The 18,388-nt window shown below is 33.7% G+C and overlaps 1 protein-coding gene and 1 long non-coding RNA gene across 3 annotated transcripts in view; both read right to left on the reverse strand.

The window, feature by feature from the left end:
• Positions 1 to 1,231, reverse strand: part of LOC142353240 (chymotrypsinogen B-like) — a 43,577-nt gene extending 42,346 nt beyond the window's left edge. For both annotated transcript variants that reach the window (XM_075405472.1, XM_075405473.1), the window contains exon 1: positions 897 to 1,231. In XM_075405472.1, the coding sequence (XP_075261587.1) occupies positions 897 to 1,176 (280 nt within the window). In that variant the 5' untranslated portion in view covers positions 1,177 to 1,231. The remainder of the gene's footprint in view (positions 1 to 896) is intronic.
• Positions 1,232 to 8,127: 6,896 nt separating this feature from the next.
• Positions 8,128 to 13,078, reverse strand: LOC142352807 (uncharacterized). The gene is made up of 2 exons (XR_012761006.1): positions 12,810 to 13,078; positions 8,128 to 9,706 (listed from the first exon to the last, which is right to left on the reverse strand). It is a non-coding gene; the product is annotated as an uncharacterized LOC142352807 (long non-coding RNA).
• Positions 13,079 to 18,388: the final 5,310 nt, after the last annotated feature.

Below are 18,388 nucleotides of genomic sequence, written 5' to 3' on the forward strand. Positions count from 1 at the left end.
TAGGTTTTTTAAGTGCAGAGCTTACATGATTGTTTCGTGAAATACAGTGTTGATAGTAACTAAGCATGCGTTTCTAAGAGTAGATTTTACATAATTCTGCGTTTAATTTAACGTTGATACTATATAAATTTAAGTTCACCTGATATTCGTACCTAACTGATTTTGTAAGTTCATGTCCAGACTCCCAGTTGTTCAAATTCTGACTAACTGCAATGGTGTCACATTACTTTGATGCTTAAAATTAAGCACAATTTGTTCATTTTGTCTATACATCCTCAAATTATTAACTGGTTAGTAGTCTAAGTTTTCGAGTTTTAAAAAACTTAAAGAAAAGGATGGCAATATTAATTTTGGCTAAGTATTATGTACTCTGCCCTTTAGGGAATTAATTTGACTTCTTCATCTTCAGCGACTTTCTATAACTGAAACCGTAAAAGTTTTAAATAAAACGCAAAAGACTGAGCGCAATTCTTTTCGCAATTAGAAATTTTGACTATTTATCTATTTATTTTCAACTCAAATGGGTGGCCGCTTTCTGTCTTGAAGGCTGCCACTTGTGTGTGTACTCTTGAGAGAGACTGCTATAAGCCATCTGATAGGTATTAATTTTTAACAAGACTGACAAAAAGTAGCGCTTCATGTCCAGACTTTCGTCCGTTTTTCGATTTTTCCAGATTATGTAAATTTGGACGACGACCCTGATGCGTTCATCATTGGTCTAGACATCATTGATTCCGTCTGGGACTACAACTTGGGATATGCTCCCCCTCGCCAGTTTTCTACGGAACTCAATTGCAATTATGAGTTGTTATAAAGCAAGTTAACTTGTAAAAATCTGACGTAAAAAGTTGAGGGACCGAAACAGACCCGATCCTTTTTTCCAGTTAATTGCTTACCTTCATTCAGTACAAGGCAATGAGCTGCAGTGACCACCCATCGTGCGTGTATAAGTGTACCCCCACAGAAATTCAAATGGAACCCAGGAATACTTGTTTTAACTTTAACGTAAAACGACGAATGTGGCGAGGGCTCACCATTAATAATCAATGAGTGTAAAAAGTCAAAAATTTTTGAGCGATTATGTACAGAAAAATGGCCGAAATTAGGAAGAGATTGGCACTGAATTAGGCAGAAAAAGTTTACAAAAGTCCAACAAATAAGTTCAAATTGAGCCATTTCTGTTGGTTTGAGTTGACTGTTTATTTCTGTTTTGTTTGTAGTTATAACCTAAATCAGTGAGTGCAAATTAGCAAACAACAATTTGTGATTTGTTTGCGAGTGGAATGTTAACTACATATAAGAACGTAAATGGAAAACGTGTCATAAGATATTTTTGTTTATTTTTGTCGGCCCGATCGCCGCAACAACGTGATTTTCTGATGCAATTCGAAGAAAAATATTTCTGTCACGCTACTCGATGAGTTTTACCTTGAAGTTTGTGCAAATAGTTCAAAGTTTGCTATAGAGAAACACAGCATAAAAACAAATAACGTCTTCCGCGTAATCCTAGCAGAACAGTTTTAGCATTACTTTAGGACTTATATTTAATGATTAGAGTGGTGAGAGGATGGTGGAAACGAGTGATATTAGGCTAAATAACTTCAAATTTGCTTCAAAATTAGATATGTAATCTATCAATTTTCACAAGGCGTGATTTGGGGCTAGCGTAAAAACTTTCCTCTGTAATCTCTTATCTGTAATCTTTCGTCACTCATTTCCGCGCTTTAAGTCACAATTTTGTTACACTACAAGTCACTCTTTCCAAAAAAACATGATTTTTGATATTTGACTAAATAAGTGTCAATTAGACAGAAAAGAAAGAATAATCGCCCTATTGGTGATTAACTCATAGAATTTCACTCTAGACACTAATTACCGATTATAAGGCAATTCGCAGTACTGCGTTTACACAAATTCATGCTAACAAAAATAATAAAGTTTTTGAATAAGGTCTCAGGCGATTAACAAAAAATGCTGACGATAAAGCTTTGGGTTAATTGCATGATCAAAGGTGCGGAAAAAGTTACGTGAACACTCGTGACAAAATGTAAGCCCTTTTGCACGATAAAAGCAACTCTTTTCAACGTTTTTTTTTTTACTAAATTCCATCGTCAAAAGTTGTGTGTGAGTATTAAAAAGTGACATGTTTTGGTTAACTGGACACGTAATGACTGGCAAGTTTTCATCTGATCTTTTTTTCTCAGGTTTGCAGACTGCTTTTATTTGAAAGAAAGTTTTGCTTCTTTTGCAGGCAATATATACTTGTTTTTGAGTCTGAATTTTTTTTGTGGTACCACCGTTGCTGCAAAATTTGGTCACGCTGTGGTCAACCCGAACTACGATTAGTTGAGAGCTCATACTCACACAAACAGCTTCAAGGCGTTACAGGTTCAAAGCTTAGACTGCGGCGTGTGATCAACGCAACTCATGTCTCAGTTATTACGTAACATCAAAGCAACAATGAAGTGCGATACCCAACCCAAGGTTGTACGGCAAGTCGTCTTCGGGTAGTAAAATGTTGTGTTAAAAAGCAAACTTTGAGTACTTTTGCCAGTAAATAAGGGATCATGATTAGTGTTGACATTTTCAAATAGATCACGTGATGGAAAAACTAGCTACGAACATACAATAAACTAGTCTAAACAAAATTTTACCGTATTCTTCTGTCCAGTTTTTGCTAAGCCACGAGAATTAGGCTCAAAAGAATGCAAACTTTTTTTTCCAGTACCTGGCATCAAACCACAAATCTTTGCCACGTTTCTGATTTTCTGACAGCAAAACTTTTTTTGTTTTTATTTTAAGTTTGAATCTTTGCAGTTAAAGGTATTGTTCAGAAGAAAGAACATGCGAACAATCATAATGAACAAAGATCCGGTAAGTGCAAACAAAACGTTCTATTTCAAAATATAATTGCCAAAGACAAAAAGACAAAATGTGAGCCAGAATAGCTTTTTTACTGACCTACTCTGAATCTGTTTTGTATCGACGGTAACTGTAGATAAAGAATAAAACTCAACTCCATGTTTCGAAATCTGATTTCGAAGTAACTATCTACGGAAAACTAGGTAGAAAACATAACGAAAATGCAACCTTAACAAAATTTCTCTCGTCGTCCTATTTGTGTTCTAAATCTAAATTTTGGAAAAAGCTAATGGACTATTCTGTTTCTGTTGATACTATATTAGCAATTTAACGTGTTTTTTATAGGAATTTTTAAAACGAAAATCATGATAAGATATGTTGGGAACAAAAATAGTTTTTCTGTGAATGCCTGGTTAATCTGAATATTAAAAATTTTCAATATGTAAAAAGCATAAAATCTGAAAAGCTCAAGTTGACTTAAGTGGATGAAGCTATTTGATCTCTCGGTCAAATTTAACCCCAAAGGGATATATTAGAAAACTCGTCTAAAATTTTGTGTTGTGAAAATTGAGCTCCAAAAAACATTGTTCCAATAATACGACAGAAGAGACCACGAACTGAGTTTGGTGTTTTTTGTCTTCTTTTATAGCTGGTCCTAGCCTAGCAACAGTTGAATGTAATCAGACAAGGCATGATAAAACTCTGCCTAATAAGAACTTGCACAGTGTAAATACAAATTTTAAACAATCGCCTGATAATTTCCTGTAAGAAATAATCCCTCAAGATTTTATGTGACAAATCAAAGATGATTAGATTAAATTTGTAATAAAAAACAATTTCGTCACATTGTGAAATTATAGTATGCATGAGATAAAATGTGATCAAAATTGACGCACAGGTTTTGTACAGTGTGAAAAAATTTTTAGTGGGCAAAATGTACTGAGAGAAAATAGCTCTAAGTTCAAATTTTTTTGCTCATTGGTTTAAATAAAACCAAATTGGAAAAAAGTGCAATACGGAAATTTTTTTGTAAGTTTGCAGTTTCCCCTGAGGGCAAGTCTTAATCAAGATCACAAAAGTTATAATGGACTTTTCTCATGGGTCTTTCAACTGTTCTGCTCTCTTTTCCGTGGCAGTTTTTTTTATTGAAACTTATATACTATCGGCAAAGCGCACAAATTTTTTCTCAAATAGAGAAAAAGCATATTTTGCATAGAAACTTTGTCTTAAAAAAGTGAAATTAGCTGATTCTGTTTAAAATCAGTGGTTATATCGCTGCAGATTTTTTGCTTCTAGCCCAAAACATTGCATGCCCCAGCCGAAAAGTTAATGGCGAGTGAAGGTTCAATTTCTATTTAAATATGTTATGTTATCAGTTTTGTTATTTTACGCTAAAAAACACGGATAAATCAGGTGCATACAAAAAAAATTGACCGTAGCTGGAAGCTCTCGGGTGGAATGAAAATATCTGATGTAAACATAACAATCTGAACGAACAAATGCAGACGCAACAAGAATTGGCTGTCCTTTTTTCTTCAAAAATAACAATACTTTTTTTTAAATTGAAATCCCAATAATGTGCGCTTATTCTTAGAAGAATTGGCTTTGTAAGCTATGGAAGAAAAGATTACGTAAAAAAATTTTTGGGAGTAACAGATTACCATCAATAGTCCTCAATGAAAGTTAAATTAGTGTCAACCTAAACCTAGCTGAGCCCTTTGTGTTCACCTTTAGCTGCTTCCCGCTCGACACTAGTTGAAAGTAACCATACATGGCCATGTGAAAATTGTACTTGAGAAGATTTTGCATTATGTAAATAATTATGTTCGACAATTGATCTGATAGTTTCCTGTAAGAAATAATCTGACAAGATATTTATTGACAAATCAAAGTTGAGTAGACAGAATGGACAAAACAGTGGGGGAAGTGTTTCTTCAAAATGAGAAAAGTTAATATATTTGAAGTAACGTGTGATCAAAACAACAAAGAGCTCTTGGTTCCAATTTGATTTTTCAATTGTTTATATGACACGATATTCAACAGCTCTGTTCAACAAGATATTATTATAACACAATGACCGACCGCATGCGAATAATGGATGTTACTCAAAAATAAATTTGCAGGTAAATTTTTCCAAATGTTTTTTTGATTTGAAATAGAGATTTTTGAAGTCTTTGATGAAAGATTTTTTGCTTGTTTACGGCAAAAAATAAATCAATGTCGAACTTTAAACCCTATTGCCACTTCACTCATCTACTTTCCGGGCACTAAATTCTGGTCTTTATAAGATATAAGAACCAGATACTCATCATAGGAATTTCCTCATCAAATATGCCCGCGCTGACCCCATAATTCAAAAAGTTATGAAATTACAACTTAAAATTATGGCGTCTATGAAAAGTTGTAATCATAAAACTTTCATAAAATGAGAGTTGTATTTTTAAAAAAGTTAGGGCAAATCAGGAAAAGGTCTAACACAAAGAGCAAAAAAATTATATCATACATTTAGTGAGCAAAAATCGAAAAATATTATTCTTCAGTGATAACGTATTTATGAAAAAGATGTAGTCACAGAAGTTCATACAATTTTTTTTGCCAATCTAAAATTTAGACATCACAATTGTGCGATGTTTTGGAAAATGCCTATTCTACAATGAGCTGAAATCTGAGCCTCAGATCACAACTTTTTGCATTAAATTATGCAATAGTGGTAGTCACAAAAATTCATAAAGAATAAATAAATTAGAGCGCTTACTAAATGCCACTTTTAACGTAATGGGAAACTAGACGAAGTTTTTTGATGCCGACTAGCTAATTTGAGTTGGTTTTTGTAGTATCTGAAACCTATCTGTAATTCAATGTGATTGGAATCAGTGAAACTGCTTATTTTAAAAGAAAAAAATTTATAAACCAAATTGAACACAAAGCTGGTAGTCCCTGGAGGCTTTTTTATTACGTTTTGTGGTGCCTACTAAACTAGTCAGACGTGATGTATGCAATTTGAAATTGAAAAAAGTATATTCGATCAATTCTCTGGAAATCAGAAATTTAAATGCTTTATCACCGGTAACGTTCACAAAAAATTTACTATTTAGGCCTGAGAGAAAAACAGTTTTGTTACAAAAATTTTTTACCATTTTTTAAGCTTCAGCACTGACTTAACGTCAGTATGAGTGCCGTTCTGCAATACAACACATTATGCGAGGGTTTGATGATTAATAAACCTGATCATTTACGATTTTCAACATGAAAAATTTGAGATTTTGTATCATAATTTAAACCTGATTGTCTCAAACGATATAACTGATAAATTAAATTAGATTTGTGAACCGAATATATACTGAGGGCTAATATGGTCTATGTTTGAGTTCTGCCATGTGGTGTATTTTAATTGTGCTTTGTTTCTTTGCTTTTTAGATTTGCTATACCTTCATGGCCTATCCGAGACTTTAGGTTTTAGCTATCGATATATATATATATATATATATATATATATATATATATATATATATATATCATGTCTTGGAAAACAGAACCTCCACGTGTGCTTATTCCGCAAGAAAGACAGTGAAAACTGTTTTTCCTTGTAGCTTAAGAAGCTCATGAGGACTCACGAAAAACCAAGACCCTTTAAATGCCTCCTTTCTGTCTTTATGGAGAAGTAATAACCATAGAACTTCCATTTAATGGAAAAAGAGTATTCGTAAAACTTCCATTCAAGGAAAAGTTTTAGTCATAGAACTTTCGTTTATGGTAAATTTATAGTTTTGCCAATCTTTTAAATCATTTTAGGTTTATGAAGTCAATGATCCATAATATGAGAGTTCTTGTCCATAACATGAGAGATTAAAACTTTTTGTTGATTTGGTTAGCAAAAAAATTTGGTTATCATCTGAAAGGTTTTTATTGGATACTGTTCTCATTGGAAAAGATGCACACTTAAACATTGATTTTGGGAATAACTTCTATCATTCAAGTGAACCCAACCCAATCAGTCAATTTAGCTGCATGAATAAAATCGTATTATTGGAAAAATAATTTGTTTTGTCATATTTTCTTATCAAGTCCTCCTGGAACCACAAATAATTTACCACCGAGGAGCGGGAACTTTTTTTGATTTTTGAAAAAAAGCCAACTAAAATATGAGAACTGGATTCCAAATTTGGTTTTCCTTGGAAAGTTTTTGTAGCTCCTTAAAAAGTCGGAAAATATCTGAGTCAAATTCTCAACCCATTTTTTACTACTTTTCCATCCAAATGTCCGCATAGAACTGCCTTTTTTTCCTAATTATTTTTTTAATATTATCCATAAAATCGTGATTGGATTGATCTCGACACCATTTTTTGACCATTTCTTTAGCTAACCCTCTATTTCTTTTAAAAAAAAATTGCCGACAATCTTTGATTAATGCACACGTGCATTACTTGTAACTTTTTTCGCAATTTCTTCAAGTTTCTAAGTTAAACTGAAATTTCGGCGTCTTATATCATCCATCCCCTTGCACGTCTTATTCTATTGCCACCGAAAATACGAGTCATTTCATGTCCGAACTCAAGTTTGTTGTCTTTTTTTTCGATAAATCTTGTTCTATGTCTCGAAGAACTCATACTCACCTTTGCCAGAGATGCTTGAGCTATTTATCCTTTCAGTTACCCGCGTATGTATTGTGTGTTCTATCTTGATTTAAAATCTTGTGAAAAGGGAGAAAATAAGAACTCGTTAAATTCTATAAAATTTAGCGCCAGTTGTCACGTTTAGCAAAAATCAACTGTTTAGAGCAAAAATGACGTTTAAAGAGGACACTTTGTGCAGTACATATATTTTTGATACCAAAGTGATAATTCCGGTTGCAGTATCGGTTTCGAAGCCCTGACGAGGAGTTTAATTAAGCAAGCTTTGCGGTTACAAAACACCTCACAACTTTCACAAAAGTTCGTTTTCAGTTCGTTCACTCTTAACAGAAAAACAGTAGCGAGCGCTTTGCATTTGAAATTTTTTCTCAACACATTCATCGCAAATCTGAAACTGTTTTTTTTTTGCTGAAACAATGACCAGATGTTTAAAAAACATCTTGAGATTAACCGTATAATGGTGCACAGTGTACAAAAATTGGACCTAAAAACTTGCATTAACTTATGTAGCAAAACTATGGGACGCTTTCCTGTCTTACGATAACCCGAGTCGGGATCGGGTTTAAAACTCACAAGGTTTAGCAGTACTACCATCCCGTCTTAGACAGCACACGCAATAATCTACTCTAGAAAATTAAAAGTTTCAATCCGTTATTATTTTTTATAAGGACTAAGCACGTAAATACAGCAAAATTTTATAGAAATTTTCAAATTAGTTGTATTTAGAAAGTTTTTTGACAATCTGACTCGTCACACGTTTCAACTTTTCCATGACGTAATGGTTACTAAACATATATAAAAATGGATTAATAAGGAACACAGTCCCATATAATATCTGACTCATATAGCTTCCCAAAACCAAATCCCAGTTGTTCGTTGCCATCGCGAGAACAAACAACAAAATAATGAAAACAGAAGTCGGAATCGCAGTCACGATGAAGGAAAATCCGACAAAAAAGAACGATGAGGTTATTCGTCTGTTCTGTTTAGTCTTGTCGTTCACTTTTTCGGTGCTGATTTTTCGATCGCAACCCTTCTTAGGATCTTTTGAGAAAGTTGAGCTTGTACTTGACAGACGGCTTCTCTCGGTATCAGTTCGGCACTGACTAGCTGAGAGAAAAAATTCCGAGGATTTCTGGTCGGCATTTCCGGACCCAGAACGCGATTCAAAACTTTCAGTTCGTTTTTGGGAATTTGAATTTGCTGATATTTTTCCAGGCGCTGAAGAACTTGTTTGTTCAACTTGGTTTGTACAACTGTCGTCGCCAGTTTTGTTCAACAAATTTTTATGCTCTTCTTCATTTTGATTGGTGGAAATTGTTGATTCAACTTGAAATTGAGAGTTTTCACAATCGGTTTTAGTTTCCGTAATGACAACCATTTCTAAGTTTTCATTTCTATCATTTCTAAAGCAATCGCATTTTGTCATCAGTATTCTAAACCCTGATCTGATTGTTTTCATAAGGGGCGTCCAAAAATTTTCGCCCAAAGTTATCGCAATTGATCTGTAAATAACAACCATAATAATGGCGACAATAATGTCCAAAACCAGTTGAATAGGGTACCAAATTAGCAATGATACCAGAAAATTATACTGAAATCTATCGTCTAAATGACCGGCAATTTTTTTCCAAAATGGTATTGACAAAACAAAAAACACAATAAGAGTTAATAACGATACACCAAACAACATTTTGTAAACGTTCGATTTTTTAAAGTATATTTTATATCGAACAGGACGAACAACAGCGTAATAACGATTTAATGTCATTAAAACTAGCATGGCCAATGAAAAAAATATAAGCGAATCTTCTATATAATAAGTTAAAGACACAAAAACTGTGTCAATATTATCCATTTTAACAAAAGTTGATTGAACACAGCTCATTAATAATCCATACAGAGCATCCATGAACAGATTGGTCAAAACTAAAGTGTCGGTAGCTTTCTTTTTGGTTTTCGTAACAAGAATGCAAAAAATGGCGAAGTTGAAGATAAAAACGAGTGAACCAAGTATAACTTGTGTGTAAAATAGAACGTTCTCAATCGTGTCAATGTCGGTCATTGTCGGTATTTATGAAGATAATTATTGTCCGTGCTATGTAATGATTTTAACACGAATAAGCAAATATGAACAATCATTAAATTAAACGAAAACTGTGGACATTTTTAACAAACAGGAAGTCAACTATATTCATAATTAATTTTTTGAACTGAAAAAATTGGGAACTTGAAGAAATTTTCTCACCCGTGAACAAATTATTTGTTTTACTGAGCTGCGTTCGCAGAAGACCTCGCTAATTCTCTCACAGATCATTTTTTTAATATTGCGTTTTAGGTGGGCCTAAGTTTCAGTTGTTACAGCAAAAGATAAGGAAAAAGTTTTTCCCGGATCAATATATCAGCTCCGTATCAGTTCGTTATTTTGAGAGAAATGCGCTGAATTTACTGAAATTATGTAAGAAATGCACTAAATGCACTGAAAAGGGCTGAATGCGCTGAATATTTAGAAATTCAGGTCCAAATCTTCACATATTGATACGCTGAAATGAGCTAAAAATTGTAAGGAATGTGCTCAAATTCAGCGCATTTTAAAAATTTTTCAGTGCATCTGAATGCTTTTTAGCACTGGTTCCTGATTTTCTCATCAATTATTATATTCGTACATCGATAATTATCTTTTTGTTAAAAAAATGCGTTGAAATTATGTATTAAATGCGCTGGGTTTTCAGAGCATTTCTGACAAAAAAGTTTATTAACATAAAACCAAAGGAAACATAAACAATTCAGAAAACAATCAGCGCACCGGATTAAGATTAAGCTACCACACCGGAGGGAAGACTTCGAAGCTCATAAAACTCTTTATTTTTAAAAATTCGGTGGCTCTAATGCATTTTTGGCAATTCTTGGCAAGTTGCATTTCCTCACGATTACAACAGCTTCATTTTTTTCTGTGTCCGATAATAAAAGAATACAAAAAAACAATTTTTTAAAATAAAAACTCTTGACGACTTCCAAAACTCGGCTTATTTTTATGATAAAACTTAGATTTAATTAAAAAGCGTGTAGATTGCCAGATACTTTACAATAAGGACCTCGCTAAAGAAAAATTGTTTTCCAATATTTTTGTTACAATCACTGTCATTGAAAAATTTGAATCAACAAGCAGATGACATGCAATTTGTTAATTCGTCCGTAGGTTACTGTGATTAAAAATTTGAAATTGTCAATTACCAACAAAATGGACTCATGAAAAAACAAAAGGCCTTTAAAAATAATCTGAACACTTCTTTTATTCAATTTTCATAATTTTTTAACGAATTTATAGCCAATACTACTGATTTTTAGCACTAAGAATTTTCAATACAGTCTTTGAATTTTTTGTGCCTTCCAACGGCATGCGGAAGACACATGGCATTAACCCTTTGGTCGTTGTTTTTCATCTGCTGAATCTCATATTGCACATTTGTCCTATTCATTTAGTCTGACATAACAATTTCTTTGCATTTTATAAAAAAATTAAAAGTACTGAAATAATTATAAACATTTATTAGGTTATGCCACGCCCAATTAATTTTTCAAATGACACTTTTTGGGGTCATACATGGTAAAGCTCATCAATTAGGTCATACGAAAAAAAATCAAACTATTAATGCATTGTCAAATTTGGGTTTCAAATTGCATGGCAAACAATAGGGCCTACTAATATTTTTTCTTGAATAGTTTTGCTCACAGCTGTCACCTTTTTTCTTTATACAGTTTAAGACTAGAGCTGTACCAAAGTCAGGACAACAGCAAAGGTACTTCAAACTAGCGCAAAGTTTGCATTATCAATGGACTTGTTGGCTAGAATAATCAATCCTTGATGCATATTTAAACCGGAAAATCGGAACAACCGTTGGTCACTGTTATTTGAAGTTATGGTCTTTGTTTTCCTTGGTACAGAAAAATAAATTATGCAAAAGTAGGCAACTTGTCAGTTAATATGAAATGAAAGAATGCTTAAATAATTATTACTTGCAAACAACTCCGTTTGAAGATCAATTCTGGATTCTCCCGTGATGATCCTAAGGACAAAATTTTGAGCGCTGAAAATTCAGACTAGTTTCCGATATCTATGAAAATCAGAGACGAAAATTTTGATTTCCACGTTTAGTTTTTTTTGTTTTTCACAAGATAAAGTAGAAAATACTGAAGCAAAGGGAGAAAATGTGACGAGTATTTTAGCTTGTCCACAAAACGCTTATCCTACGTTTCAACTTGAACATGTAACAAAATTATTTTTACCTACCCGGGTGGAGCAAAAAACGGGAAAATATGTAAGATAAGCGGTGAAAAGTTGGTTTTTCACCGCAAATTGTGTACATAATTTTGCGGTGAAATGCGGTGCATGCAGTGAAATTGTGTAAGTTCACCGCAAGAGCTAGTTTCCGTCCTGGCACGGATTCAAACCTCTCACCTCCTGCATGCCCGGCACCTGTTCTTCCATTGCGCCAGTTCTCACAAAGATCAAGCATATTTGTTTTGAATTTAAATCACAATCACTCTCCTTTTTGCAAAACATACGCGTTGAACATTTGTAAGATAAGCGTTCAAATTACAAACTCTAGCGGTGAAATGTGGCGAATGCGGTGAAAATATGTAAGTTCACCGCTCACTCTACTGTAAAATTTCATAAATTCCGCGCTTAAAAAAAGTTTCAAAAAATGTATGATTATTCGTGGGTAAATTATGCGTGCGTCTTTTAATAAATGCATCTTAACTTCGTTGAACAAAAGACAATCGAAGCGTTTTCGAAGGAGTGAATATATGTAAGTTCACCGCTAAATTCAGCGGTGAAATTATGTAAGTTCACCGCTATCAGGCGATTAAGGTTGTTTCACCGCATTCACCGCCTGATTTATGTAAATTCACCGCATTCACCGCTTATCTTGCAAAATTTTCCGCATTCACCGATTATTTTTCATAACTTTGCGTTGAATGGCGGTGACACCTCGACCCGGGTAATATTTTGCTGTCGATTTTTGACTCCGCATCTAATCTCTTTGCGTCAGTTCTCAGACACAATTTGTGAACTGAAACAGTCTTCGTTGCTTATTATGCTCAAAAATCTATTTCTAATCAATTGATATATAAGGTTTTTTGGCTACCAAATAAGTAATAAATTACGTCAAAATAAAATGAGTAAAAGGATTGATGGCCCAATTGGACATCTCAATTTACGGTTTCGATATAAAGGTGTGTTATCCCAATTATCAGTTGAATAGAGTCGAAATCGAGGAAGAAGAGGCGAATCCAAATTAATGTTAAAATAACGTGGTTGACTTGTCCTCGCGTATCGTCGAATTTAGTATCAGTAAATGTGAATAATGCGGAAACTGATTTGTAAATTCAAACGACATTTAAAGCCATAACTGAACTAACCATTTGAACGAATAACTGCTGATCATACAGTTTGATAATTTGATCAAACCTCTCGTCTATTTGATCAACCCATATGAAATTGAAATACAATTGATTGTTTATAATTGATATGGTTTAATATGTTTGGCATCTATTTCTAATAGAGCACAAACCTTGGTAAATTTAGCAAAGGCACAAAGCACATGAAATAATGACTAAAACTTGTTGTTATAGATACCCGTACCTTCCATTCAGTCGGCATCAGAACTGAATCAGAACATTTTCAGAATAAAATTAACTTTCAGTACTGATTCAGAACGTTTTCAGAACAGTTTCTGTATTGATTCTGATTCCTCACTGAATCAGAGCAAAATTCAGAATCTATGTCCTCTGAATTTCTCTGAACCAGAACAAAATTCAGAGTGCAATTCTGAATCAGCTCTGGATCAAAATAAAAATCAGAAACTTTTCACAACACTGCAGGAAAGTACAAAAAAAACATCTTTTCGGCTATTTAACCGTTATTCAAAGGCTTTTTGAAAATTTTTTTGTGGAAACATATTAAAACTCAGAAGACTTTTAGTAATTAGAATTGATTTCAATGCAGCTGTACGGATGCTTAGAGTTGTGAGTCTGCAAAAACTTGGTCAGAAAACATTTTATCAGAAAAGTCTATTTTTTGAAAAAAGTTATCATTATTTAAAAAGTTGCAATTTTCTCGGTGTTATTGGTATAGAGGAGAAATATTGCAGTTTTCCGGAGTTTTTGCTTTAGAACCAGTTGTGTGGGCTCTTTGAACTCTGAATCTGCAAAGAATTTGGTCAGAATAAAATTATTTGAAAAAAGTTGTCACTTTTTAAAGAAGTTGCGTTTGCAATAGAGAATTTTTCAATTTTTCAAACAATTTTTTTTGAATACTCTTCACTAAACGTAAACCCATTCGACAATGAAAGTAAAAGATATCCACAATAATTGTGACTGAATTCTATGGTCGAAAGTGGATTATTATTTGTCATTATTTAAAGAAGTTTTGTCTATAATCATTTTTAAAAATAAGTTCTATTTTTGTTGTAAAATAGTTCAGTTTTTTTCTAGTTGTATGGGCTATTTCAGACAATCTTCGAGCTATATGATCTTTTCATCTAGTTTTGTCTTGTTTTGATGTTTAATTTTGTCTTTTTGTTTTGGAAAACTTTACAAGCTTGGTTTTTTTTAGCATGCTATACCAGTCAGTTTTCCTATAGTTAATTTTAGTAACTCCGCCACTGCAGGTCCCCAGCCCGGAATGAAAAAGGAGGAGGGTTTAAACCACACAGAACATAAGGGAATATCTCAAAAAGTCAGTCTTTAACTTGACTTGAGGAGATTTCCGACAACCTATTTTATAAATTTCTTCAATTTCTACAGGTATTGTATGAATTTGTATATTTTAAGGACCTGAGAGCAAAAGCAATGATAAAATCTGGCTTGGCTCACGAACATAGTTATGAATTTAGCCTAGTTCAGAGAAAAATCACAGTCTGATTCAGAGTCTGATTCAGAGTGTGAATCAGATTCTGAATCAGAATATTTCAGAGTCTGATTCAGAGTCTGAATCAGAGTCTGAATCAGAGAATTTCAGAGCCAAATGTGACATGAACAGACTCTGAATCAGTACTGAATTGTTTCTGAAAAACTTCCTGATTCAGTACTGAATTACTCTGAAAGTTAGGTACGGGTAGATTTGTTTTTTTTTAAAAAAATTTTTGAGTTTTTCTCAAAATTTATATAAAAGTTAATAAACAACAATTGGGCTGCACATATTGGGGAATAGTTTTCCAAGCGAAGATTTTGCTATTTGTTCACATGCATTGAGGCAAGCAAATTTTCCATAATAGTTTTTGGATATCAAATCAACTGTTTTTGTCATTCGGAAACTTACCTTATAACTGATCTGTTTCACTTCAAAAACGTTCAAATAAACTTTCCTGTTGATCATCTGAGCAATTATCTGAAAAGTTCTTCAAGAACCCTCAAGTTTGATTTGAGGTACGAGTTATGTTCTTTTTCGCAATTGATCTCCTCATTAAATTTTCCTACATAAAGTCATGATAACGATTGAACGCGGCAAACCTTAAAAGTGATATTGCTTTCAAGTTGTTTTCAATTCCAACAGCCGTTCCTGAATTCGATAGACAATAAAAATGGAAAATTGGGAAAAAATAACAATTTCAATTATTAACCCTAGTCGAAACCGGATGGTTATCTTGTACGAATTTGTTCAAAATTCACAGCTGATTTAACTCTATTTTTTGTGCCAATTCCCACCCAGGTTCAGAGCTCAACTTATGAAAAGACCGCACTCGACCGAAAAGTGCTATTAAAAGCCATGCTCGACGCAAACAGCCCATGAAAATACTTTAGTTGGACTTAATCGTTCAACCAGACTTTGACTCGTCCCAGAACATTGGATGCTGGACTTTATCTCGACCCAAATATGATACTAATCTTTAGCTCGACCTAAACTGTCCCCACTGGACCCAAAAAGTACCTTTGCACTGAAAATTCGCTAATGCTTATAACGTAGTCAACAGGTTCGACCGTTTAAATTTTTCAATGTTTCTCATATGTTATCGAAGAACGAACTGTGCTATTAAAAATATACTTAAAAAAAAAATTTAGAATCAATTGAACTGAATTAAAACTCAATAGGTTCATTGCCGATGAAAAGTCAATTGTTAGAGCTTTTTAACTAGTTGAAATCAGCCGACCAAATTCTCAAAACAGATTAATTGCGAAAACTAATTTATCTTATGAATTCAAATTTTCTTAAAAATATGAGGCGAAATTCCACCATTTTTCTAAAGGTGAACTGCCTGTTGCGACGCTATTTTGGCTTTGCTGGTAGATGTTACACATTTACAAAAAGAAGTGTAGAAAAGTTAACTAATCCCACAAAAATCCAATCCTCGACTCATGAAAAGATCATGCTCGACCTATTAGAAGACCATGCTCGACCTCAATTTGTTATCAATTGACCCTCTTTGAACCCAAGAAAAGACTTTACCTCGACTTCAACTAGAAGCTGGACTGTGTATTTATTGTACTAGGAGCTGGACTGTGTATTAACTAGGAGCTGGACCCTACTAGAACTATGAAGTCTTTTCTTAAGTCGAGGTCTAAACCTGGGCACTAAAACTATTTATAGCTTCTGATTTCGTTAAACAGAAAATTGTGAAACATAATATGCAGTCCTTGTTGTCGTTTTGTCGATAAAAAGCAAAGTTTTTGTAATTGGAAGCTGAAATACCATCCCTCTCTTTGAAATTAAATGAAAATTTTAATTGTCAGTGCTACCAAAACTCCATGGCAATTTGTATTTACTAAAAAACAATTTGAGCAGTATTATGCCAATCGGTGAGAAACATTTTGGCACCTACCAGAGATGAATAAAAACAGCTCTGTTTTGAAATATAAGAAAGCCAAACACAAATTAGAGATCACGAGTGAAGTAGCATAGAACCTCTTTTTCCTTTTGAAACGAGGCTGAATGTGTTTAAATGAATTTGTGATCTCACATGATTCTCCTATCGGAATTTTTTTCTCAAACTCAGCTGATCTCATTTTGAACGATTCTGAGTTATTTGATTCATATGGTCCTAACGGATATCACTGCTATAGGTAGTTAGTTATTTTCTGGGTAGTTATGATAAACTCCCGGTAGTTTTCCCTCTAAAGTTCCCTCATATCCCAGTGGGAAGATTGACAGCACTCCAATCGGGATTATAAACTTTTGGTAAACTATGGTACGAAACTGAATACTAGCGGAATAGCCGGGAGCGTATTTGTGAGCTTTCCAGGAAAAGTGGAACCCAATTGGGTACTTATCTGGACTGACGGGGCTAATTACCTGAAGATGCAGTGCTAACTGGAAATTAATAAATGGGAAAAGGCAATTTAAGAGCGAACAATTTATACAGGAAAAGACCGGACTAATCGGGACATTAGTGAGAAATTTAACAGGGGCAATCGGTAAAAACTGATTCATAGATTTCAACGCAGAAATTTGAGAAAATGATACAGGGAGTGTTTTTTGAGCGCTGAGTTTGCATCCGATTTATCTAGTTGAACTGCTTGATTTTTTTCTCGAAGGAAAACAATCGGGATAGTAGTATATGTTTTATTCTTGTATTCATGGTGCTATCCTGTTAATTTTTGGGAAATGATAATTTTGACGGGAAGGAGCAGATATAGGGGTTTTCCCGCAATTTCTTTTAATTAAGTGGCGGGAAATTGTTTTAGCCGGAACTTCTTGTTTTTTCACTGGGATTTATCGGTAATCGATGCACTGGGTAACTTTAGGTTATCTTTATGAAATTTAACCGTTTTGATTGATTAAAAAAGAAAACAGAAATTGTTTCTTAGCACAGGCCTACTGAAGCGAAGATTTTTTTTCACCGAGGAATAAAAGTTTCGGTGTATTTTAGAGGGACATGTTTTTTAACCCGCAAAACACTATAGTTCATGATGAGATTCTTCAATAACGTTGTTAAACTTTGAAATTGTAAGATTTGAACAGTTACTATGGCTACCCCCCTCCCCCCTAAATTGGAGAAAAAGTCACAGTCCTCCTCCCCACTTAACTGTTTTCTATTTATTCTTATAAAATGTTTTAAGTGATAGAAGAAATCAAAGAAGTCAGTCGCCTGCGCTTTCTGTAAAACAAACAATTAAACCACGGCTTCTTTTGAAATTAATGAAAGAAAAGGAAAGACTTCGAGAAAATGAAGAAAGCCGACTTGATAAGTGAATTTTTGAAATTGAAAAAACTGTTAATAAAATTGAAAGATGAAACTGCTTTCCTCCGACAACAAAAAAAGAAACTAGTTGATAAACCAAATGAAAACAGCAAAATTGAAAAGAAGCAACAACAAAGCATGATTTTTTTTGTAAGTTTATAGCAAGTTCGACAAAGACACTCATTCCCTCGGATAGCACCTACAAATGTTCAAGCAGAAGATCTCAGCCCAAGCACAGCTGTACACTCTTATCCTTAAGCAGAATTTCAAGACCTATCCAATCTTGTAAAACAAAGAGAATTTATCACAAGATTGACAAAATTTTTATGCTTGTTGGGCATAACAATAGTGATCCAGGAAATAGCGGTTTTGAAACCGCTAATTTTTTGTTGGAATCTGCGTCAGAAATTAAAACAAAAATTGTCACCTCTCAAGGTTGCACTTTGCAAAACTCCATCAGTTCAAGATTTTTTGGTTGCAGCAAAACAACCAAAATATAAATCTAAAAAAGCATTAGATAATGTGGCAACAGAGTTGAGTGGCGTTTAAAAAAATGTTGTTTTTTTTTAATAATACACTGGAAACGAAAGGTATCAGCAAGGATGGAGTTCACCCATCAGTCAGTCTTGTTATTCCAAAACTTGTACAAAATGCTTGCAGTTTCTACGTACATCATGGGCTTACAGCGTCGTTAGTTATAGGAAAAAAAATTAT

Source organism: Convolutriloba macropyga, chromosome 14 (genome assembly GCF_964194025.1).
Source record: "Convolutriloba macropyga chromosome 14, txConMacr16.3, whole genome shotgun sequence".
NCBI lineage: Eukaryota > Metazoa > Xenacoelomorpha > Acoela > Convolutidae > Convolutriloba > Convolutriloba macropyga.